The 24636-nt window shown below is 42.1% G+C and overlaps 1 protein-coding gene across 1 annotated transcript in view; it reads right to left on the bottom strand.

Annotated features, from left to right (window-relative positions):
- The window catches only part of SPTLC3 (serine palmitoyltransferase long chain base subunit 3), a 123247-nt gene that overhangs the window by 5044 nt on the left and 93567 nt on the right, over window positions 1-24636 (bottom strand). The window contains exon 10 of the mRNA XM_070956428.1: window positions 4234-4369. Within this exon, the coding sequence (XP_070812529.1) occupies window positions 4234-4369 (136 nt within the window). The remainder of the gene's footprint in view (window positions 1-4233; window positions 4370-24636) is intronic.

The following is a 24636-nucleotide window of genomic DNA, read 5'->3' as shown; positions in this document are numbered from 1 at the left end:
AAAGGCTAATCTAGCCGCAGTAATAATTTGAATTGCCAGTTGGGTTTTATTGTTGTCGAGACCATCTTCAATCATACCTAAGAGGAAGGATTCCGGGGCCAGGGCTATCTCTTGTCCCATTATTTCCGAGAGCCAGAGTCGAATCTTTAACCAAAACTTTTTGGTCTCAGGGCAAGTCCACCACAGATGGTAAAAGGTGCCGACCGTCTTTCCACATTTCCAACATAAAGCAGAGGAATTTGGAAATATTTTGGCCAGCCTGTCCGGGGCTAGGTACCACCTATGCAGCATTTTGTAATGATTTTCCCTGAATGTTACCGATTTCGTTATTTTGAGATTTCTGTTCCAAGCTATCTCCCAGTCGTTGAAATTAAGGCCATATCCTAAGTTTTTCTCCCAAATGCTTAGCTGATTTTTAGCTATCGTCTCGGCTCTATCCTCATCTAATATTAAGTTATAGATTTTCGATAGCATTTTCTTATCTGGTCCCCAAATAATTTTGTCAAAATATCCATATTTCATTTCAATACCACATTTATCTCTATCTTCTTGAAATCTAGACTTAATCTGAAGATATTTCCACCAATCCAGAATAAACCCCTGGTCCCTCAATACTTCCAAGGGTTTGAGCTTCCCTTCTTCATCCAAGATATCCTTATATGTGCCCATTTTATAGTTCCCTCTTCTATTTGGGGCCACTAGAGCATCCATAATCGACAACCAGCTAGGAACCTTGGTATATATCTTCTGTCTGATTTCCAGCCACGTACGAATCAATGTCTCTCTAATTTTATGTTTATAGAAATGAGTTTTCTTCCTATCCTTTATATCCCAGAGGTAAGCGTGCCATCCTTCAAGGAGATCGTGTCCTTCTAGTGTCAAAATTCTACTTTCTTGTAATTTGATCCACTCCTTTATCCAAATTATTTTTGCCGCCTTTTGATATAATTCCCAGTCAGGGAGCCCGAACCCTCCCAAATTTCTTTTCCCTTGAAGTGTCTTGAGAGAAATCCTCGATTTCTTACCCTCCCACAAAAAATTCCTGATATGTTTATTCAGATCCCAAAAAAATTTTTTATCTAGTGATATCGGTATATTTTGAAATAGAAATAGAAATTTCGGTAAAATATTCATTTTGATCGCCGCAATTTTACCAGTCAGGGACAATTTAAGCCTCCTCCACCTATCAAGGTCTTGATTAGTTTTCTGCAATAAAGGGATATAGTTATCATCTTTTAATGAAGAAAGTCTCGCCGTAATCCATATTCCCAGATACTTTATCTTCTTAACTACCTGGAGGCCTAATAAATCTTCTAATTCTTTCGTTTGTAGGTTTGTCATATTTTTCACAATTATTTTGGTTTTGTTCTTATTAAGTTTAAGGCCCGCGACTTCTCCATAATTCTGAACTTCCTGCATTAATTTTGAGCCGGTGTCTAATGGGTCTTCTATTATGAAGGCCACGTCGTCCGCAAAAGCCTGTGTTTTAAATATTTCCTTCCTAATCTTCAAGCCTTTGATATTTTCATTAGTTCTAATCCTTCTAAGTAAGACCTCTAATGCTAGAATGTAAAGTAAGGGGGATAGGGGACATCCCTGCCTGACTCCTCTTTGGATCTGAAATGTCTGGGTTCTGTCTCCGTTAACTAATATATTTGCCCTCTGATTTTGGTAAATATTCTCTATCATCCTCCTAAAATTAGTCCCGAATCCCATTAGATCTATTTGGTTTATCATGAAGGTCCAATTCAGATTGTCGAATGCCTTTTGGGCATCGACAAACATTAAAGCCATCTGTTTTCCAGGGTGTTGTTCATAATATTCAATGGTATTTAGGACTGTTCTCAAATTGTCTCTAATCTGTCTCCCTGGGAGAAAACCATTTTGATCCTTATGTATCCATCGGTTTAGAATTTTCTTGAATCTCTCCGCTATTATAGTCATAAATAATTTGTAATCTGTGTTAAGCAGTGAGATAGGTCTATAGTTGGAGATCTGCTTCGGGTCGGCACCTTCTTTCAGAATGATCGTCAGGTACGCTTCCCTCCAGGAGTCTGGGATTGTTATGCCAGCAATAACATCATTTAGAATTTCTAACAATTCCAGTTTCAGAGCATCATCAAGTTTTTGATATAATTCTCCGGGGAGACCATCAGGGCCTGGGGTTTTGTTCTTCTTTATTTTGGATAAGGCGGTTCTTAACTCCCCTATGGTGATCTTTTCATTTAACATTTCCTTTTCTTCTTCCGGAATTTGAGGAAGGTTGGCTTCCAACAAATACTGTTCTACCTTGTTTAACTCAATTCCTTCGTTTTTGTAAAGACATTCATAAAATTTTTTTATGCTTTCTAATTTGTCTTCTTCCTTCGTCAACAGGATGCCCTGTGGATCTTCTAAAGCTAGTATTTGGTTTTTTTCCTTCTCTTTTTTTAATTTATATGCCAGCCATCTCCCCGACTTGTTAGCGTTCTCGAAACAATAGTGCTTAGATCTTCTTATTTTTTGAGCTACCTCCTCCTGGTCCAATAGATTCAGTCTATGTCTCATCATCAACCACTGTTGTTTCGTCGCCTCATCTCCCGGTCGTTGCTGTAGTTCAGCCTCAGTTTGTAATAATTTTTGAGTAAGTTCTTCTCTACTCTTTCTTTTTTCCTTATTTTTAAAGGCAGTATATGAGATAGCTACTCCTCTGACATAGGCCTTCATAGTGTCCCACACAATTTCTTTGGCTGTCCCTCGATTTCCGTTTTCTAAGAAGAAGCGTTTGATTTCTTCATTCAATTTGAGTGTGAACTCTTTTTCATTTAGGAGATTGGTCCTTAAGCTCCATCTCTGTTGTATTTTCTTCTTATCATGGGACCAACTGATTTCAAGGAGCTTATGATCTGCCCAAGTATTAGTGCCCATGTTAACTTTCTTAATTTCTAACGCCAATTTTCTAGTGACCCAAACCATATCAATTCTGGACCAGGAGTTTTGTGGGACGGAATAAAATGTAAATTGTCTGTCCTGGGGGTGTAAGGTACGCCACATGTCAATTAGATTTATCTCATCCACCAAATCAAAGAAAATCTTTGGTAAGGGAGATCTTTTATTCTTTTTGGTTATATCGCACTTATAATCAAGCTTTGGATCTACAATTCCATTAAAATCCCCTAGCATACATATTTCAAGATGTGCCCAATTTGCCAACTGTTCCTGCAGTTTCCTATAGAATTTCCCTTGTTTTTTATTCGGTGCATAAACCCCTACTAATAGCAGTCTAGAGTTACCTCTCATTATTTCAACTATGAGTATTCTCCCTTTTTCATCTTTATATTTACATTCTGCCATTATTCCTTTCTTAACATAGATAGCGACCCCCCTTTTCCTTTTCTCAGCTAGTGAGGAAAATACTTTACCAAATTTACAGTAATTTAAATATTCAGCTTCATCTTTTTTTATATGGACCTCTTGGATGCAGATAATATCGGGATTTTGTTTCACCAATTTCGACAATATTATCCAAATATTGGAAATACAAAAAATAAAAAAATAAAAAAAAAATTGTCTAGTTGTGGCTTCCATACGCAATTAACTAATCATTTCTTATTCCTCTCCAAAGGATCATTTAATAAATGCACTGAATTGGAAGCTAGATTACTCCATTGTCTGTCTGTTCCATCTCATCTGTCTCATCTGTCTCATCTCTATCTATCTATCTATCTATCTATCTATCTATCTATCTATCTATCATCTATCTGTCTATCTATCTATCTATCTATCTATCTATCTATCTATCTATCTATCTATCTATCTATCATCTCCTTCTCCCTGCCATCTCCCACTACTCTGGGTGTAGCCCTATTGATGTGCCAAATTCCTGAGCACACATAGTGTAAATCTTTAAAAGGCTACTGATAAGCTTAGTTTAAAAAAAAAAAAGGCTGTCTTTTTTGGAAAATTCATTCCCATTAGGATGAGACTCTCATTCTGGCTGAAGGCTATTCATTATTTTTAATCACATAACAAGTGAGAACTTACCCACGGCTGAAATAATATAACAAAGAGAACTTGCAGCCTGCTCTTCCCCACAAGATTGCATGGAGGGAGGGTAGGGAAAAGCCCCAATTTGCTATAGGTGACTACCTATGTTCCTCTTACAGCTTTTAAAAATAATTACAAATGAACTGAGTTTAAAAATTAAATTCTGAAAATTTTGTAGAGTTTTTTGTGCAACAGGAATGAACTTACCCAACTTTACCAGGTAAATAAAGAAGTAAAGGCACAACTGGAGAATCCTCATTGCCATAAATAATGAAGCCTAATTCACGCAATCTTCTTCTGAAGTACCTTGTATTTTCTGCTAGCTGACTGATTCGTTGACGTCCTGAAAAATGAATGAATTACAGAATTCAGAAAAATCATGTATTATATACTTGCTACCTAAAGATAAAAACAGAAGTATAGATATTTACATTACAAAAGGATGAATGAACAAAAGACTTACTTGAAACAAATTAGGAGCTCATCAGTTCTGAAACATATGGTATAAACTGTAAAACGGATTCATGAAATTATTTCCAACAAGTAAATTTGCCTAAAATTATCAGGCAAAACGGCAGCAATGATGAGACTGAGTGAGGTAGACATTCAACCTTTTGATTTTTTAAAAAGAGGATTCAGTAATAACATAAGCATGTAGAAGAGCAGCACATTTTTCTCCTCAGAACTAATTTCCCATTTGTCCAATCATTTTTTCTGCATGTTTATTTTAGAAATCAAAGAATTTCTAGACAGCATGTGCTTAGACCATTTTAGGGAAGAAAAAGAGTGGTACTAATGGAGAGGTTCCATACTCTGTTTGACAGACTTCTTTTAATAGAACCATTCTCTTTGCTGCTTTATATTTATATAAGGGAAGAGGTGTGAAATGATTGCCTCATTTCAAAGCATACTCTCTTTTTCTTTTCAAGAAAATAGAGAATGCTTCTCAACTCTACTGAAAAACGCATTAGAAATATTTAGATGTTCAGAAAAAATATTGAACACCCAGGATAATTACCACCTACCTCTACCTGTATTATTGCTTGAATACAATAAACTTGGATATGTTAGATATGTCAGGATATGCAAATCTATCTAAATCTAACCTCAGAACCATTGCCAAGACCATTGACACCCTTAATTCCTGTTCCACTGAGCTTGTGCTATCCCAGGAGTCATTTATCCTTTTGGAATATGAAAAAGAATTTGAAGGAGCAAGGCAACAAGATGTCATCTTATTCAATATAACTTTCAAAGCTGTACAGCTGAAATCAACTAGCTGAACATGTTTCCAGGACCACACTGCATCTTACAGATGAAAATACTGATCTGATGGAATTGTTATTCAGTCACTTTCAACTTTTTGTGACCCAGTGAACATCATTTCACTGGAACTCTCTGTCAGTAGCTGCTTCTCTAAGTTCTTGTACACTCATGGCATATTTCATCACTGATATTATTTAACCACCTGTCTTTCTGTCAGCCTCTTTCTCATCGTCTTCAATTTTTTTCAAGTCTCAGACTCTTTCAATGACTTTGCATTATGTGTTCAAAATATTTTGAGCTTCATTTTACTATTGTTCACTAACTACTTTCAATGAATAGTTGGAAGGAGCAGTTTTATCCTGTGGACCCTTCCAGGTTCTACAAGTTTTGGACAATTACTATCCAGTCTTCAATCTTTTCTTAGTTGTGTAAAAGTAAAGGCTGTGGAGACAGTGATTTAGGATGAATCACTGGGTACCCTAGAAGAAATGAATTATCTAGACCTTATCGGACAAAATTCAGGCCTGGGTAAAGGACATTGATAGCGTTTGTAACTTTGGCTGATGCCTATGCCAGTGCCTGAGTAGGGCTCACATGACTTTCTAGTACTGCTTCTTAATCAACAAATGCCTTTCAGAGCTTAGGTTTATTTATTCTGTTAGTTTTATTTTACAAAACTGTCATTGTTATTGTTTTGAGCAGTTGGGAGTCTATGTTCAATTGTAATAAGATACAAATATGATAAACAAATGAACACATTAATTAATGTTGACTCCCTCGTTTACCAGTTTTGAACCATTTTAGTTGCTCTGTATTTTGGTAACCATTGCTTCTTGGTCATCAGATAAATTATTCAATAGGCAGATGAGGTGGCCTGATACATGTTTTAGGGTTAACTACAGGTAGCGGTGAACACAGTAGAAAGTATTTGAATAACCAATACATTAAAAATAGCCATTTTAAAAATACTTGTTTGTCTTTTCCATTATTCCTGAGACGTGTACAGGTTGTCCTTGAGTTACGCAGGTCATTGGGATTGGGATTGTTATCCCTAAGTTATGTGGTCATAAAACTTGATGTTACAGGAATGCATTGCTTAGTGAGGGAAACTGAGGCAGTCCCAATTGGTGCGGTAACTCCAAGATATGTGGGTTGTTAAGTGGAAAGCAAAGAGAGTTCTGGGTAAGGAGCTTGGCACAGTGTGGCGTATGGTCAGGGAGGCAGAGGAGAGGGTGCAGGATGAGTTCATGCATGTATACAAGTGCAGAGAGGCCAGGGAAAGAGGGCACAGTATGTGTGTGTATGAGCACAAGGAGACAGGGGAAATAGGGTACAGGGCACATGCATGTGTGTATGAGCACAAGGAGACCAGAGAGATGGGGTGCGGAGGGTGTTCAGTATGCGAGCACAGGGACGCCCAGGGAAAAAGGGTATTGAGGAATGCATGCATGTTTTCAGCAGGTAGGCTGAGAAAGGAAGGTACAGACGTGTGCAAGTAAAGAAAGATCAGTAGAGAGAAGATTTATTTATGTGACTTGTGATTTTCACTGCCAGCTTTCCGCATTGTCTTTGTCTGTGGGAAGCTGGCAAGAAGGTCCAAGATCATGTGCCCGCAGGATGCTCGCAGAATGCTGCAACCAGTCATTAGTGCAAACAGGTTGCTAAGCAGCTAAATTTTGTTTACATGACTACGGGGCTGCTGCAATGGCTGGCACTTTGAGGACTGGTCACAATTCCCTTCACTGTCATCATAATACCGAACAGTCAAATAAATGATCCTAACTTTAAGACTCAGTCCTGGAGGAGATCAACCCTGACTGCTCTTTAGAAGGCCAGATCCTGAAGATGAAACTCCAATATTTTGGCCACCTAATGAGAAGGACTCACTGGAGAAGACCTATTGCTGGGAAAGATTGAGGGCAAAAGAAGAAGGGGGCGGCAGAGAATGAGGTGGCTGGATGGCTGGAGTCACTGAAGCAGTCAGTGTGAGCTTAAATGGACTCCAGAGGATGGTAGAGGACAGGAAGGCCTGGAGGAACATTGTCCATGGGGTCGTGATGGGCGAGACACGACTTCACAACTAACAACAACAACTTTAAGGCTACTTGTATGTATTAGGGATGCACAAAGCATTTCTTCTGTGAAATGGCTGTGTGTGCACATGTATGCCAGGAAGCAGCCATCGGGATGCAGAATTCAAAGGACCTGCATGAGCTTTGCAGAAGATATGGCTGATATAAAGATTTAAAGAGAGGAGCTCTATTTGCACTCTGGCTATGTGAAGCATCTTTTTCTAGTGATTTCATGGTCATTTATAGCTGTACCTGGCTCAACATACATCTACCTTATGCTGATATGTGCAGTTAACCTGCTGCACACTATTCCTGATTAGGATCAAGGATTGTAATTACTTTCCACAATTAAGGAATTTTGGTTTAGTTAAATGATTATCAGCCAGAAATTAAGTCCCTGTCCCTTGTACAGTATATGGTATTGCTGTTCTGACCTAGACTTCCTGAGTCATTAAAACACACGAGTAGTCCCAAAAACCTCTTTTATTGTAACAGCTGTGAATTCTGTTCATTCACAGATGAGTCCCAATTAGTTATAAAGAGTCCTTTGGGGGAAGTCCATCAGGATAATCACCCACCTTTATCTCCCTTGACATGCTGCCAAAGACCTAATTGGCAGAGCCATACGTAGTCCAGAATCAAACAGAGCTTCAGGCTTTAAGCTGAACCGAATGAACAAATGTTGCTTCCCGCAAAGGCCCATGTGCCTTTGCTGCTCTTTTAAGTCTTATGGGAGGGGCCAATCATCTCCCAGCCCTACTCCCGAGTCGTCCCTTTTGTTCTAGCTGTTCTTGCCTTCTGGCAGCTCTGCTCCCCGTTCCTCTGCCTCACTGCGGTCCAGCTCCGGAGGCTCTGGAGGCAGCACATACCTCCCAGATGGCCCTTTCTCTGCCTCCGATGCAGAATCCTCGTCCGAGCCTTCCCCAGGCTCCAAGACTGGCCCATGGTCCTCCCCAGCCTCCTCACTGTCTGACTCTGCTGCCAACTCCACAGGCTGCTGGCGGACCACAACAGTTGCACATGTGCTACCCTGACAATAACTATATAACAAATCAGCATAGAGAAATGATTTGTGGAACTAAGCTTGTGAATAGTGTCTTGGTTCGTGCACTAGGATTAATAGCATACCATCAGAGTGACATTCAGAGCCGAGGCTATCTTCTAAGATTACAGGTAGCCTTCGACTTACAACCACAATTGAGCCCAACATTTCTGTGGTTAAACGAGACATTTGTTAAGTGAGTTTTGCCCCATTTTACGACCTTTCTTGCCACCATTGTTAAGAGAATAACAACTGCAGTTGATAAATTAGTAACCTGGTTGTTAAGTGAAACTGGCTTCCCAATTAACTTTCCTTGTCAGAAGGTTGCAAAGTGTGATCACATGATCTTGGGACACAGCAACGGTCATAAGTATGAACCAGTTGCGAAGCATCTGAATTTTGACATGATCATGCGGATGGTCATAACTGTGAAAAACGGTCAGAAGTCACTCTCTTCAGTGCCATTGTAACTTTGAACAGTCACTAAATGAACTGTTGTAAGTTGAGGGCTACCTGTATTTGTTACAGGTATTGTGAAAGCAAAGCACAATTAACCCATGCAAGTTGTCTTGAGCATCTCAGAATGTGCGGGATAAAATGTGAGAGATATGGATAGATATGCTCTACTGTATATGATTAGTGGCGTATGTGTCTTACCCAGTAGACAAAAGCACTCTTGAATCTTTCTGTAAAGCAGTCTAAACAAGAGTAAGATGAGAACAAGAAATATACAAGCACTATTCTTTGGTTCTGAGTTTTTTCACTCTTTAACCTTGAAACCTTACTATTAATCTTCTCATCGTTCCTATCACCCATCTCCTCCCACTTATGACTGTATGACTGTAACCTTGTTGCCGGTATCTTTAAGATTTATATTGATTCCCTATGACTATCATTAAATGTTGTACCTTATGATTCTTGACGAATGTATCTTTTCTTTTATGTACAGTGAGAGCATATGCACCAAGACAAATTCCTTGTGTGTCCAATCACACTTGGCCAATAAAGAATTCTATTCTATTCTATTCTATTCTATTCTATTCTATTCTATTCTATTCTATTCTATTCTATTCTATTCTATTCTATTCTATTCTATTCTATTCTATTCTATTGAAGTTAAGTTCCCCATGTCATATGATACTTATAAGATTTTACTAAAACTGTTGATGATGATGATGTCATCAGAAGATACATATTCTAGAATCCAGGAACATCACAAATGGACAAAATTAGTTTTGGAATAAATTCAGGCCATTTATTTAAAAAAAACTGTATTTTTTATTGGAGATAAAATGTATTTCATCTTCACTTGACAATGTGGCATTCTTGCTAGCATTTTCATCCTCTAGGAGACAAGAATACTTTTGCTGGCTTATGTTTAATGCTAGCTACTAAACTGATAGACCTAAGCATTTTGCAAGAGCTTACAAGGCAGCCTTTGCACATCACACAACAGTTCCTGTGGCATCCCTGAATTTTTTAAACAGTCTTGACTGAATATTTAAGGTTATCTTTAAGGATGTCACTTTGACAATTGCCATTATAGCAATTCATTCTTTCTAGAGAAGCAATCCACAAGCACATCCTGCTCCACCCTGGCAAGTGTTATTATTATTTTACAATGTCTCTGCTGTTCTTTGTAATTAGCACTTCTCTTAGGCACAATGTCAAGCCAGACTATTTGGCATTTCTTTATATTTCATTTTTGATGTTGTTATTTAAAAATCAGTAATTACTGCAATCTTGGTCAAACTTCCTTTCATCTACTTTGGGTTGAGAAATAAGGTACTTAACATCCTTATTTTCAAAGCACTTATATGCCACTAAGGCACATATGTCACTAACCATATAAACTTAGTTAAGAGACAACAGTTAACTGGGGTAGTTATGAAACACAAATGTTCGTACTTTTTTCTATCCTTTGTTTATGTTACTTTGGTCATTATATATAGCTGTTGCACATAGATATGATCAAGGACCCCTCATTTCAACCCCTGAGCTACAAAATATCCTCCTCTATCAGAAATATGATCATATGATTTGGGAGGAATGTTTAAAACTCCATCTCCCCAAAATAAATAAATAAACAGAACCTTTCTAGATATTGCTGAAATCTAATTCCAAGTTCCTTTTACCACAGATTTTATTAGCTAGAGGTGGCTTCTGGGTGTCACAATTCAACAACATGTAGAGCAATGTTTTTCATACTTGGCAACTTTAAGATGCAGGACTTCAACTCTGGAGTGTACAGATCTTAAAGTTGCTGAGTTTGAAAAAAACACTGCTCTAGAGCATTGCATATTTCCTTCCACTACTGAGCTAGTCCTTGTAGGAGTCTTGCTCATGGAGAATTGGCATCAGTGTTGGCGAACTTTTTCAGCACCAAGTGCCAAAACAGAAACGTGCGTGGGGGAGCACCAGTCACCTGGTCTTCTGATTTCTGGTGTGCATGTGCGTGTGAAGACCAGCTGGCCAGCACGCATGCGTGCGCTGGAACCCAGAAGTGCAATGGGCGACGGCTGGCGTGCCCAGAGAGATGGCTTTGCATCCCACTTCCAGCACACATGCCATAGGTTTGCCATCACGGTTATAGATAAACTTAAGCTGGAGACTGCATTTCCCACATGGAAATCCTTATCTTGGGTTGCATTCTGTGATATCGTATTGGTTGAATGGGTTGAAAGTATAGTTTAGAAACTTCTTGATAGCAACTGATAAGACTGAGATAAGAATAGTTTAGAGTCAGAAAAATATATCCTTAAGCAGTAACTAGCGTCTCGTACAAATTATACTAAATAGTTCAGAAGGTTATTTTCCATGCAGACAAAGATATTGCTAAACTGAAAGAAAGGAAGGAAAAAACCTTAAAAGATAACCCATACAATTACCCTAAAATTATCAGAAGTTAAAAAAAAAATCTTACCATTTGAAGTGACATGATACTGATATCTAACTGGTACATAGTATCTAACAACAGAACCCCAAATATATCTACCTGTCAGGAGTAAGTCCTACTGAATTAAAAAAAAACCCCTTTCTTTTAAGTAAAAGGGCACAGAATTGCAGCCTCAATTCTTGTAAACGTACCATGCAAGTGGGATGTATTTATTGACAACATCCAGATAACTATATTCTATAGCAGCCTTCTTTAATTAGTTCCCCTTGGATGGGCTGAACTTCAACTCTCTTCATCCCAAGCCAGCACAGCTAAATAACGTGCTAGTTAAAGATGACAGGAATTGTATCAAGTTGGGGAATGCACTTCTAAAAATCCCTAGGAAGAAGCTCAATACTGAAAGAAGGTAACTTAAGCAATTCATACAACATTTTAATCACACATCTCCCAAATGAAAAAAAAAAAAAAAGACAAATTTGGGCAATGGTTTAACCAAGAATTAAGGGTTTTTTTTTTCTTATAAAAGTAATGGTGGACATGCATTCTTTTTCAGCTAGGAAGTTTTTTTATGAGAACACCTTGGAATTATCTATGTCTTAGCTGAATTAAAATAAAGAGAACAACAATAAAAGTATATAAGGAACATATGGAATAAAGGAGCAAGACAGCTGCCATGATGTTACAATGCTTGACCCTAGTAGTTAGCATGTGCAAGGATGTGGTCAAAAATAACTCTTCTGAAGTATGAATCTAGGGCAACCACAAAGGAATCGAGGAGCCCAAATGTCACATATAGTGCCATAAGGGGCTTCTTAACCACAAGTTCCCCTCTTCCAGGAAAAGATCTTAATCTTAGTAAACCACTGGTTTTACCAACATGAAAGCTGTAGACACTTGGAAATTTCCAGTTACCTATTGAATGCTGTCACAGCAATGTTCACTTGGCCACATCTTTATGGAGTTGGATTACTTCCTGGCTATATGCTGTGTTTGTGGGATGATGATGTTTGCAACATTGCCGCTCATTATTCAATTCTTATCTCTTTTTTTGGCCTCTAGATCAGTGGTGGGATTCAGCCGGTTCTGTCCGGTTCAGGCGAACTGGTAGTGGCGACTGCGAGAAGCTCCGCTCACCCAACATAATGCGTGAGTAAAGAGCATGCGCGGAAGGCCATGCACATGCACAGAGGAAGCGCGTGCGAGCTCACATTTGCAAACCGGTAGGGAAGGTAAGTGAATCCCACCTCTGCTCCAGACTCACCACCTACATCCCCCATAAGCATAAACAGGTACAGTAGCTCTTGACAGAATCGACTATTGGAAGCCTGGGGTTGAGATGGATGAGTAGCCGTGGGCGTAGAATGGCCTTCCAGCCTTTCATAGGTTGTGCTAGCTTTAAAAAAATATAACCTGCCAAAAAAAGATACTGATCTTCACCTTATGTGAATGACATCTAAATGAAACAATCTGATGAATGCTCCATTCATTTATCAAAGGGGGGAGGTTATGGAAGAAATTAAGGAACGTAGAGATTAATAGGAGTTTTTAGCATAGGGTTTTTGAGTATAGCAACAGTCATGGTTTAGCAAGAGAGTAAACAGATAGAATAACTTCAACTCTGTACAGGTAGTCCTCGATTTACGACCACAATTAAGCCCAAAATTTCTGTTGTTAAGTGAGACATTTGTTAAGTGAGTTTTGCCCCATTTTACGACCTTTCTTGCCACAGTTGTTAAGTGAATCACTGCAGTTGGTAAATTAGTAACTCGGTTGTTAAGTGAATCTGTTTTCCTCATTGACTTTGCTTGTCAAAAGCTTGCAAAAGGTGATCATATGACCTTGGGACAAAGCAACAGTCGTAAGTATGAACCAGTTGCCAAGCATCTGAATTTTGATCACAAGATCATGAGAATGCTACAAAGATTGTAACCGTGAAAAATGTTCATAACTCACTTTTTTCAGCGCCGTTGTAACTTTGAACGGTCACTAAATGAACTGTTGTAAATTGGGGACTATCTGTATTACGGATTAGGTTCAACAGGAAGACAACTAGAGTTAGCTGAAGGCTATGGTTTTGCAGTTAACAGGTTCAACATAGTGTGTCTATTTTTGTCTTTGGCCTTCTTTATACCCAATTTTTTTTACACTTCTAGAGTTTTTTGGTCCTTGATAATAAATGCATCCTGTTTTCTCTGTTTTGGGGACTTCAACATGGAATGTTATTAACATGGCTCTGTGTGCTTGACCTGGCTTTGCAAATTCATAATAATTCTAGAGACTCAAGTACTTTGTGTTGTCCTGATTCAATAGACAAAATGGAGATCATCACTGACCTGGTGGTAGAGGGAGAAGAAAGTGGAATTGGGGTATAGTAAATTCTGAAAGTTCCCGTTTACAGATTTTACTTCAATAAGTTATAGAGCTAAAGCATATTTAACACTTGCTGCCATCTAACAAAATGGGCATAACTATACTAATATGCATTTTTGCTTAGATCAACATACTACCCACTACTATTCTATCAGCATTTATGTATCTACTTTCATGACTATTTCCCCCCAAATCCACTCCTGAAACTATAAAAAAGGCTGTTCCATTTTCAGAACTTCTCATCACATTTGCACTCTTTACTAATTTTCTCAGTCTTTTACTAGTACTTGTATTGTCTGATTCATTACTTTGCCATGTGTACATATAGACCAATGTTTAAATCATACATTCAAAACTAAAAGACCCCTTTTTTCTAGGCAGGTATTTCACAGAGCACCATATTAATTGATGTTTGTTCTCCAAATGGCTTGACCACGTTTTCATTTTATTCCCATATCATCCAACAATAACCATCCATCCATGCCTGAATGCATTCATCCATCATTCTGGAGTATAAATTGGAATTACCATCAATCTATGGATTCCTACCAGTATTTCCATACATTTACAACAGATACCACCAATTCAGTGGTGAAATCCAATTTTTTTTACAACTGGTTCTGTGGGCGTGGCTTGGTGGATGTGGTGTAGCTTGGTGGGCGTGGCTTGGTGGGCATGGCAGGGGAAGGATACTGCAAAATCTCCATTCCCACCCCACTCCAGGGGAAGGATACTGCAAAATCTCCATTCCCACCCCACTCTGGGGCCAGCCAGAAGTGGTATTTGCTGGTTCTCCGAACTACTCAAAATTTCCGCTACCGGTTCTCCAGAACCTGTTAGAACCTGCTGGATTTCACCCCTGCACCAATTAATATTTTCTGGAATATAATTTAGTTCTTTTTTTCACTCACATCTTCTCTCCCGATATATCTTTGTCGATTCCACAAGATCTGATGCTTAGAGATCTTGAACGAAGGCTACGTCCCATCCTCTTTTTCTCAAACACCACACATCTATTTTGTTTCAGTTAGGTAATTATTACCATATTTTTCAGAGTATAAGACACACCGGAGTATAAGATGCACCTTAATTTTTGGGGAGGAAAACAAGAAAAAAAATCTGCCTCTGCCTCTGCCTCCCAGCATCCATCAGTATTCATCTGGCTAGCATCCTTGCAGCAAACAGCCTGGTCAGCTTCAACACACTATTGCAGCCTGATTCAGCAGGAGCAGCTGATTGGCAGGTGGATTGGCCTCCTGGAATACCCCCAATCAGCTATTCCAGGTTGCAGGGATTGCCACAGACCATTGCTGCCTCTGTGCCTCGTGTTTTCGGGCAGTTTCCGAAAATGCGTATTACCCTACGTGCATTTAATTGGAGTAGGTGGGGTGGGGTGGTGGATGATTTTCATGGGGTCAGAAGAGGGACTTGGCACCAAAGGCTCCACTCCTGAAACACCCCTATCTTCCTACCTATGGCCGTATAGGGTTTGTTTTAAATGGATAAAAAGATCTGTGCTGCTTGTTATCAAAATCCGAATGGAAGTGAGCAGGGCCGGATTTTCCTATAGGCTAACTAGGCTTCAGCCTAGGGCCTCAAGATCAAGAGGGGCCTACACAGTGGTGGGATTCTGGGGGTTCTAGGGGGTTCGGCGGAACCCTTTGTTAAATTGCTGGCTCGCCCGCCCCTCGCCTCCCACCCACGCGGCGCCAGCCTACCGTAGCCAGGGGTGGGCAATTGTGGCTCTTTTACAACCCCTTCCCTAGCCTGAGTTCCGCTGCCTGGGATCCACGTGGGCTCCGGACGCAAGAGAGCAGGATGGAGAAAGCAGCTTCCACGCCTTCACTCACCCTCACTCTCTGCTCTGTTGGATCGCCGGCCGTTCGCTTACCCCGCCCACTCCCCATCTATTGCTGCCTCCGATGGCTAGAGGAAAAAAAAACTTCAAATTCTTGCCGCGGGGCTTCAAAGGGCCGCCCTAGAGCCAGTGGTGCAGCCAAACCCTTTGTTAAATTGCTGGCTTGCCCCGCCCCTCCGCACCACTATTTATTGCCAATCAATAGTGGTGGGCGAGGAGCGGGGGAGCCAGCAATTTAACAAAGGGTTCGGTGTTTTTTTGTAATTTTATTGGCCCACGGAGCTTCAGCATAGGCTAATTGGCCTCCCGGCTCTCAGCTGATTTGTCTCAGCTGTTTTGTTCAGGGCTCTTCTGCTTCCTTGCAAAGAGTGCTGATTTTTTTCCCCCTACCTATGCTGAGAAACGAAACTGAAACTGCTTTGCTGTTGCTGCAAGGTTGGAAAATTAGGCAGGCAGAATTCTTTTCTTTTTCCTCACCAAAAAAGGTAGGTGCAAACAATGGGAAATTTAGGGAAAAAGAGGAGAGTTCAGGATTTTAAAACACAAAAGAAAAAAAGTTCTATTTAACTAGGGAATTGTAATAATTGAGATACTATTAATTGTATATTTCTGAAAGCAGAAATGGTTAAGTTGTGGTTTGGAGGAATATATGGGGGAAATTATTGGGTTTATTATTATTGGTAAATATAATTAATTGATTTGTAAGAAATTGGATTGCATGGAAATAATTGGAATATTCATGTTCATATTGATTAATATACAAAAAGGTAGTTATATAACTAATTGGTTTATATTAAAATGTTGAATTTATATTAAACAACTAATATTACATAATTAACCAATGTGAGGATGGATATAAAAATAGATGACAATGGGAAGGGGTATAATATAGAATAGAAGGGAAAAATTGAATTTGATTAAGATTAGAGATGAGGATGATATTGGTTTTTTATAAAAATAGATGAGGAATAAATATGGCAAAAAGGAAATATAGAAATTGTAAATTTAATTGAAATGACTAAACACTGTTTAAATTTGTGAACCGGCCAAATACTCTGTTCAAAGAAAATACATTGTATGTTTGTATGTGTGTTTCTAATTATTGTTATTTATTCATACTTGTTCTCTTTTATTCTTTAAAGTTTAACAATTCATTCTTTATCTTAATATCTTTATATTTGTTTGGGGTTGGCTTTCTTCCCTTTCATCTTTTTTATTGTACAACAATCTTTCTCCTCAAACCTACCACCTCTCTCTTTTCTTTCCTTCTTACTTTCTCTTCCTCCCCCTCTTCTTCTCCTCCCTACTTCCTCTTCCTTTCTCCTTCTCCTCCTCTCTTCCTCCCTCTCTTACCCTCCCTCCTACTCTAATTTCCCTTCCCTTCCTTCATCCCTGTCTATTGCTGTATCCTTTTATGCATGTGGACTACTCAGAGGGCTGAAAAAGATATTTCTGACTGGTCCTCGGACTTTTGACCAGTCCTCGAACTTATGACTGTCCTCACATTTTACGTTTTTGCCCTATCTTGTCACCATGGTGAAGAGAAGCAGTTGTGAAATGAGTGACATGGTTGTTAAGAAAGCTGCATGGGCATAAATGTGAGGATGGTCATAAGTGTGAGGACCGGTCAAAAGTGCGAGGCCCAGGACTTCCGGTTTCCATGTCTTCGGCGACGGCGGTGCCTTTTGAAGCTCCGCCAGCCCCGCCGCCTGTAGAGCCGCTTCGCGACCCAGAAGCAGCTCGAAAACTTCAAAATCCTCAGGATTGCTGAAGCAGAGATCGCAGGGCACAGGTCGAGCCCCTTTAACCCCCCAGAGAATTGTTTCTGGGGAGAGAACAGGCGCGGCTCCCTTCCAGCCTGCTGAAACTCCGGGCGACGTGGGACGATTCTGCTTTTGCAGAACAAGCCGGCTGCAGGAAACTCAAAGCGAAAAGAACCAGCCTTAATAAACAGCGAAATTACCTGAACCCTGAAACTTGGAAACGCAAGTATCAGCGCTTTGTTGACTTTTTAATCTGAGAAAAATACGAATGAGTGAAAGTGCTTTGAAAAAACATGGCGCTCAGCCTTAGAGTTAACAAGCCAGCGAGTGTGGATTGGTGAAGTTATCTTGCTTTGTTACAAAGTTTCCAAGTTGTTACAAAGTTGCTTTGTTTGTAATAAGAGAAACAAGCGAAAAATTTCTCCTTTTTCAATACTTAACTTTGCTTTACTTTAGCTTTTATCTGATCAAATCTGGGGGACTTTTTTAGAAGTCTTTGTGCAGGAGGGAAAGGAAAAGGAACTTCCCTCTTTAGAAAAACTAGATTACGTGGCAGGATGGCTTCAAAGAAGCAGGAAGGGAAGGCAACAGGGGGGGGATCCCCCACACACAAACTTGAAACGCAGCTTCCCCCTGCTCAACAGCTACAGACCCAGAAAAAAGAATTTGATGTGGGAGATTTAAAAGAATTTATTTCTAAAACTTTGGATGATAAATTTCAAAAATCTCAACAGGAGATAGATGATAAACTTCAAAAATCACATCAGGAATTTATGCAGGAAATTAATGAAGTTAAAGATATGGTGAAACAGAATCAAAACAAGGTGACCAAAAAAATATCAGAAGTGGCATCTGGCCTGGCAGAATTTATTGGGAAAGTTGATTTTAAAGTTGAAGAACTTAAATTAGAAGTTAATGTTAAGATGAAAGACAATGATTATAAAATTGCTGATGTTGACAATAAAATGCAAAGAGTTGAAGACGAGATTGTCATGATACAATTCAGGGCAATGGAGTTTGCTATACGGCTTCGAGGAATTCGAGAGGAGGAAAGACAGGATTTGAGACAAGTTTGTTCTGAGGCCCTGGCCAAGATTATACAAGTCAATCCTGATGTGGTTTTTCACAAAATAGACAAAATTTACAGAGTGAATTCCTGGGTGGCCAGACAAAGACAATTACCTAGAGATGTGGTCATATATTTCACAGATAGAGAAATAAGAAACGATATCCTGCAAAAATCCTTTTACACTTCTGTGCAAGTGGGGGGCTCACGAATTGGAATTTATAAAGAATTACCTCCTAAAATGCTGAAATGCTGGCTTTCTTGTTAAGGAATTGCAAAATTTACAGATACCTTTCCGGTGGGACGCACCAGCTGGTATAATTTTCAGATATAAGGGAGAAAGATATCGTTTGAATACTGTGGAGAAGGCACAGCACTTTTACACTACTATTCTCAAGGAAAGAACACCATCTCCACGTACATCTACAGTTTTGGAGATTAAAGAGAGTGAAGAGAAGCAACCTCAACGAGAATTACAAGAACAGTCTAAGCAGGATTTAGAGGAAATGCAAGGCGCAGAAGGAGGTTTTTTAGATGAGCCTTTGCTGGAATCTTCTCCAATCTTGGATTCGGTTCGGATGATTGAAGTTAAGGATCAACGTATAACTCGAGCTCAATCTAAGTTACTTAAACAAAAGCAACAACAACAACAGGAAAGACAAGACAAGGAGGCAGTTAAGAGTACTGCACAAGAGACTGGAGCCATGGGGGGAGCGAGATCGAAGCTTTCGGATGACCTTCAATTATTCTGCTCTTTGCTCCAAAAAGAGGGAGATGATGTTTAAGTGTTTATCTTGGAATGTTAATGGGTTGAATTCAGTACAGAAAAGGAAGAAATTATTTACATATTTGAAACAATTTAATAATGATATAATTTGTTTACAAGAAACGCATATCACAACTCAAGATCAAAAATATTTGATAAACTCCAAACTAGGAACACATTTTATATCTTCAACTTCGCAAAAAAAGAATGGTGTGGTTATTTATGTAAATAAAAAGTTAACAGCTAAAGTTATAGAAGCAGATGAAGATGGTAGGTTTGTAGCAATTGAATTGCTTACAGCAAATGGCCAAATTCTCTTGATTGGAATTTATGCTCCCAATCAACAACAGGACCATTTCTATAAGATGTTACATACTAAAATATTGCAATGGGATTACAGATCTATTTTAATTATGGGAGACTGGAATTTGCGTATAGACAGGGCGGTGAGTTCCGACACCCGCCGAGCGGATGTAATCGCTAACAAGAAGGCGACCTTGAAAGTTAAATATTTTAGGGACACCGAGGCCAAAGGTTCAAATGGTGCAGCGGTAAGAGAGTTAAGAACCAAAGGCAAGTCCCATGACGGGTACCTATGAACCACTGGTGGAGAAATGTTAGTAGCACCGTGCAAAAACTCCCGAATTCTGGGATTAAGAGAAAGCGTGCGGTGTCGTTCACAGGTGATGACAGTTGATAGAGCTGCTACCTGGCGACGTAAGGTCGCCGGGGCCAGACCTTTGGTGAGACCGGCATGTAAAAAGTCCAATACATCCGGAATATCAGGTGATGTCGGGTCTACATGGTGTGACAGGCACCAAGATGTAAAGGCGCGCCACGAAGCCTCATAAATCCGTGTCGTGGAGGAACGCCTGGCAGATTGAATCACGGAGATTGCCCCGGCAGAGATTCCATCCTTCTGCAATTGGAGCCGCTCAAACGCCAGGCGGTTAAGCGGAGCCACTGCGGATCTGGGTGGACGACTACCCCTTGTACTAGCAAGTCTTCCTGGAGAGGTAACGTCCAAGGCGGAACGATGGAAAGTTCCAGTAGATCCGCATACCAGGGTCTCCGAGGCCACAGCGGGGCTATTAGTAGCAGCTCTGCCTCCTCTCGGATCAGTTTTCGAATCAAGCGAGGGATCAATGGAATCGGGGGAAAGGCATAAAGAAGTCCGGTGGGCCATAGACACCGCAGCGCATCGCTGCCCTCTGATCTTGCGCTTGGATAGCGTGAGTAGAAGCGGGGTAGCTGAGCGTTCTGTGCTGTGGCAAACATGTCTACCTGAGGGTGGCCGAACCTGCGTGTCAGTTGTTCGAAGACGGCGTGGTTCAGGCTCCACTCCGCCGGATCGATGAGTTCCCGACTGAGCCAATCTGCCTTCACGTTGGATTGTCCCGAAATGTGATCTGCCACCAGGGACGCAGTGTGGAGTTCCGCCCAGGCCAACAGTCTCTCGGATTCCATCATTAAGGCCCGGGAGCGTGTGCCCCCCTCCCGATTTATGTGGGCCTTGGTGGTGATATTGTCCGTTCGGACTAACACATGTTGACCTTCGAGAGTGTGCCGAAAGTGGCGGAGAGCAAGGCGAACAGCCCTCAATTCCAGCCAATTGATGCTGTTCGCCTTCTCCGCCTGAGACCACCGACCTTGAACCACTGCATCCTGCAGGTGGGCACCCCAACCGTGTAGACTTGCGTCGGAAGTCAGGACCAGTCGGCTGGGCTCGAGAAAGAGACATCCCTTCTGAGTTGCTGACGACCTCCACCACCGAAGGGATAATCGAACCTGAGGGGGTAAAACAATTGGATAACTGGAAGTGCTGCGGCCCTGTTTCTGGAAGGGAAGCAGCAGCCACTGTAGGGGACGGGCATGCCTGCGAGCCCACGGCACGATGGATATGCAGGACACCATCTTCCCTAACAGTTGAGATAGCAGTAGAAGTGGCACCTTCCTTTGATCTTGTATTTGTCTCACCATTGTCCTGAGGTCCTGAATGCGAGTTGGGGACAGAAACACCTGGCCTAGTTGCGAATCGATTACCGCTCCCAAATGTTGCAGGCGGGTTGTTGGACAGAAGTGACTCTTCTGACGGTTGATGGAAAAACCGTGGGCCTGGAAAATCTGTAACACCAACTCCATGTCCCTTATTGCCTGAGGACGCGACGTCGACATGACGATAATATCGTCCAGATAGCACATTAAGCGGATTGTGTGCGCCCTGACAGCCGCTGCCACTACTTCCACCAGTTTTGTAAAGGTTCTGGGTGCCGATGACAACCCAAAGGGCATCGCGCAATATTGATAATGGTTGTTGTAGGCGAACCTCAGGTAACGACGGTGGCCAGGATGTATTGGGACATGTAAGTAGGCTTCTCGCAAGTCCACGGATTGCAGAAGGTCGTTGGGTCTGATCGCCGCCAGAATCGATCGAAGGGATTGCATCTTGAACCTGCGATACCGAAGGTATCAGTTGAGGCTCTTCAGATTCAAGATGGCCCTGTGACCGCCCGATGACTTGGGCACCAGAAACAAAGTAGCGTAAAACCCGGTGTATTCCTGTCCCTGGGGCACCGGTTCTATCGCCTTGATTAAAAGAAGATGCGAAATCTCTGCGTCCATGAGTCGTCTTTTCAGGGGACACAGTGGAACAGGGCAGCTGCGAAATCTGTTGGGTGGTGTGGAGTGGAATTCGATGTAAAGGCCCCGTTGAATCGATTGACGGATCCAAGCGTCTGTAGTTGATAGGTCCCACTGGGGGTGGAAGAGCTGGAGTCGACCCCCAATAGGACCTGACTCGGGAGCGTCACTTGCCCCTGCGAGCCTGACGGTAACTGGAGCCTCGGAATGGGCGTTTCGACTGGGACTGGCCTCTGGAGCGGTCTCGGAAAGTTTGTCTGTCTGTGTTCCTGTCTGAAGACTGGGAATATGAACGAGGAAAGTAGGGTCCGCCTGACCCTGCGTAGGTCCGAAAGGGCGGCCGCTGAGGATAAGGGGCATATCTCCGCTCAGCTCGACGAACGGAGGACGGAAGGATCTTCCGTTTGTCCTTGTCCTCTACTAATATTGGTTCAAGGGCAGTACCGAAGAGAGATGGAGCCGAGTATGGAGCAGAGGCTAACTTCCACTTGGCTCTGGCATCCGCTCTCCAATTGCGGAGCCAAAACATACGGCGATTTGTCACGGATGCTGCCATCGATCTGGAAGCAAACTTGGCCGCTGTGAGGGACGCATCGGCCGAATATTCAGTTGCGGCCACCAACTTATTAATGTCCTGATGTAGCCGTATGTCCTCAGGAGGTAATCTCTCCTGTAGTTGTCTGAGCCAGATTAGAGCAGCGCGGTTGAAAAATGAGGTCGCTGTGGCTGCCTTTATTGCCCAAGCAGCCGCCTGGTGCGCTTTTCGAAAACCAAGTTCCATCTTGCGGTCCTCAGCTCTTAGACCATCCGCAACGTCTGATGTCAGCAAAGATGTAGTAGATAAATTAGCCACCGGAGGGTCAACAGTAGGCATGGCCAGTGCATCCTCCAGTTCTTTTGCTGAGGCGTAAAGCCGTTTATCTATGCCACTCGGTGAAGACAAGGAGCCTGGCTGACCAAAGGCTGAATTGATGACATTTGAGAATAGCGGCGGATAAGGAATCACGTCCTGATCTGGCTTTGAGATCTGGAAAAGAGCATCGTGTGGTGCTTGAGAGGTATTATCCGATTGAACATCCGAAATGCCAAACTTGGTGGTAAGCTTGGCTTTGTGTAAGAGCGATTTGAAAAGAGACGGACGGAAGAGGCTAGTAAAGACAGGCTTGTCTGGTGGAAGGCCCTCGTCTTCCGAAAATTCTACATCTTCAGGACAAATCTCGCCTGATTCAAGTTCATCAGAAGAGCCTTCATCCGTCTGGTGAGTCGCAAACTGCATTGGCCTAGGCTCAGGCCGGACTGGAACCGGTGGGTCAATGGACGGAGGAGTGGGGCCCACCGCACCTTGCTGAATCCCAGCTGCCAGAATCTTGGCTAGCGCATCAGACAAGGCTGCCTGGAAATTAACCGGATTGTCTGACAAATCAGGCCGAAGGCCCGCAGCCGTCGGTGTAAAGGTCGCTTCAGGTAAACGTCTCTGATTAGAACCTTCCTGCACGGAATGACTTGAGACATCTGGTAGCGACATAGAAACGCCTCTAGAGTGGCAAAGATTAGAAGAGGCGTGTGAGTCCTGTCCGCCCGAAGAGGATCCCAAATGCGTTGAAGACTGCTGTCGGGCCTTCTCAAATTGTTTTTCTAAAACCTGGTGTCTGCGCTGCTCTGCCTTGTTAGATCTAGGCTGCGTATGATGCTTTCGTTTGGTCTTAGCCTTTCTTGTTCGAGTCGATTGTTGAGGACACGGGGGAGAGCAGTCCAGCTCTGAATCCGAAGAAAGAGGGACATCCGCCATCTTTGACTGGGAGGCAAACCAGTAAGACAACCTAAACTGTTGACCAATAGTTTAGTGGTCTTCAGATAGATGACTTCAATTTTTGGAAGCGCCTTCTTAATGAAAATGCCAGGCTCAGAAGACGCTGAGCTCTATGCAGACAGTAAGGCTGCTCCACGGGGCGTAGCAGGCAGGGCTTCCTCCTGGAACCTAGCCCCCTTAGAAATCTAGGTCAAAGGCTCGGAAACCGCCGAGCTCAAGCCTCTTAATTAAGTCACTTAATTAATAGATACTGCAGTAAGGGAGGCCAACAGTCGCTTATCAGGATGTATGAGTCACAAAATGGTTGCCTCTCTAAAATGGCGGCCGTTGCTTGAAAGACGGCACTGGCGGGAAAGTTAATAAGGCCAATAGCACTCCTAGCGTCTCTCCGCCTCCTCCTCCGAATTTGGCGGCCGTTAGAGCAAAGGCGGCTTTGGCGGGAAATTTAATGAGGCCCACAGCGCTTACAGCGCCTCACAGCTGTTCGCGCTCTCGCCGGCTAAGAAACGGAGCCGCAACGTCCGGCGATGAAAATCCTACCGTCTTGATGTTCTCGGCGACGGCGATCAACAGCTCCACGCGGAACCGCCCAGCCGGGTCGGATCCGGCAAGATACGAGCTGAATCTAGCCTGCAGGGGCTGCGGCTTGGGTCCCCAAGCTCGCACGCGCCCACGCTGCCTCAGGTCTTCCGCTAGGCAATTAACAATTTCACACGAATCCGCCCGGCCGGGTCGGATCCGAAAGGCTGCTAGCCAAGCAGGTCAGCAGGGACTGCGGCTTGGCGCCCCAAGCTCGCGCGCGTCCCAGCAGCCTCGTAATTCGCTTTGAAGAAGTAATCCAAATAAAGCACAAAGGGGAAGGAGACAAAAATAACAAAACAAGGGAAATAGAATCTATACTCTGGAGCACTCAGAATTGCTAGTTCTCACAGCAACTGAGTGAGAAAGACTGGAGTTGATTGGACAGAGTGGGCGTGGCCAGCTTGCAGGAAGGAGATCAGCACTCAGTTCTGCCCAGCAACTAAGGAGAAGCTACCCGTCCATGGATTGGAGGAGCAGCA

The sequence above is a fragment of the Pituophis catenifer genome, unplaced genomic scaffold (assembly GCF_029215685.1).
Source record: "Pituophis catenifer annectens isolate HBS135680 unplaced genomic scaffold, rPitCat1.0.hap2 SCAF_1, whole genome shotgun sequence".
Taxonomy (NCBI): Eukaryota; Metazoa; Chordata; class Lepidosauria; order Squamata; family Colubridae; genus Pituophis; species Pituophis catenifer.
Note: the sequence above shows the minus strand (reverse complement) of the source record. Positions and strands in the feature narration are given on the sequence as shown.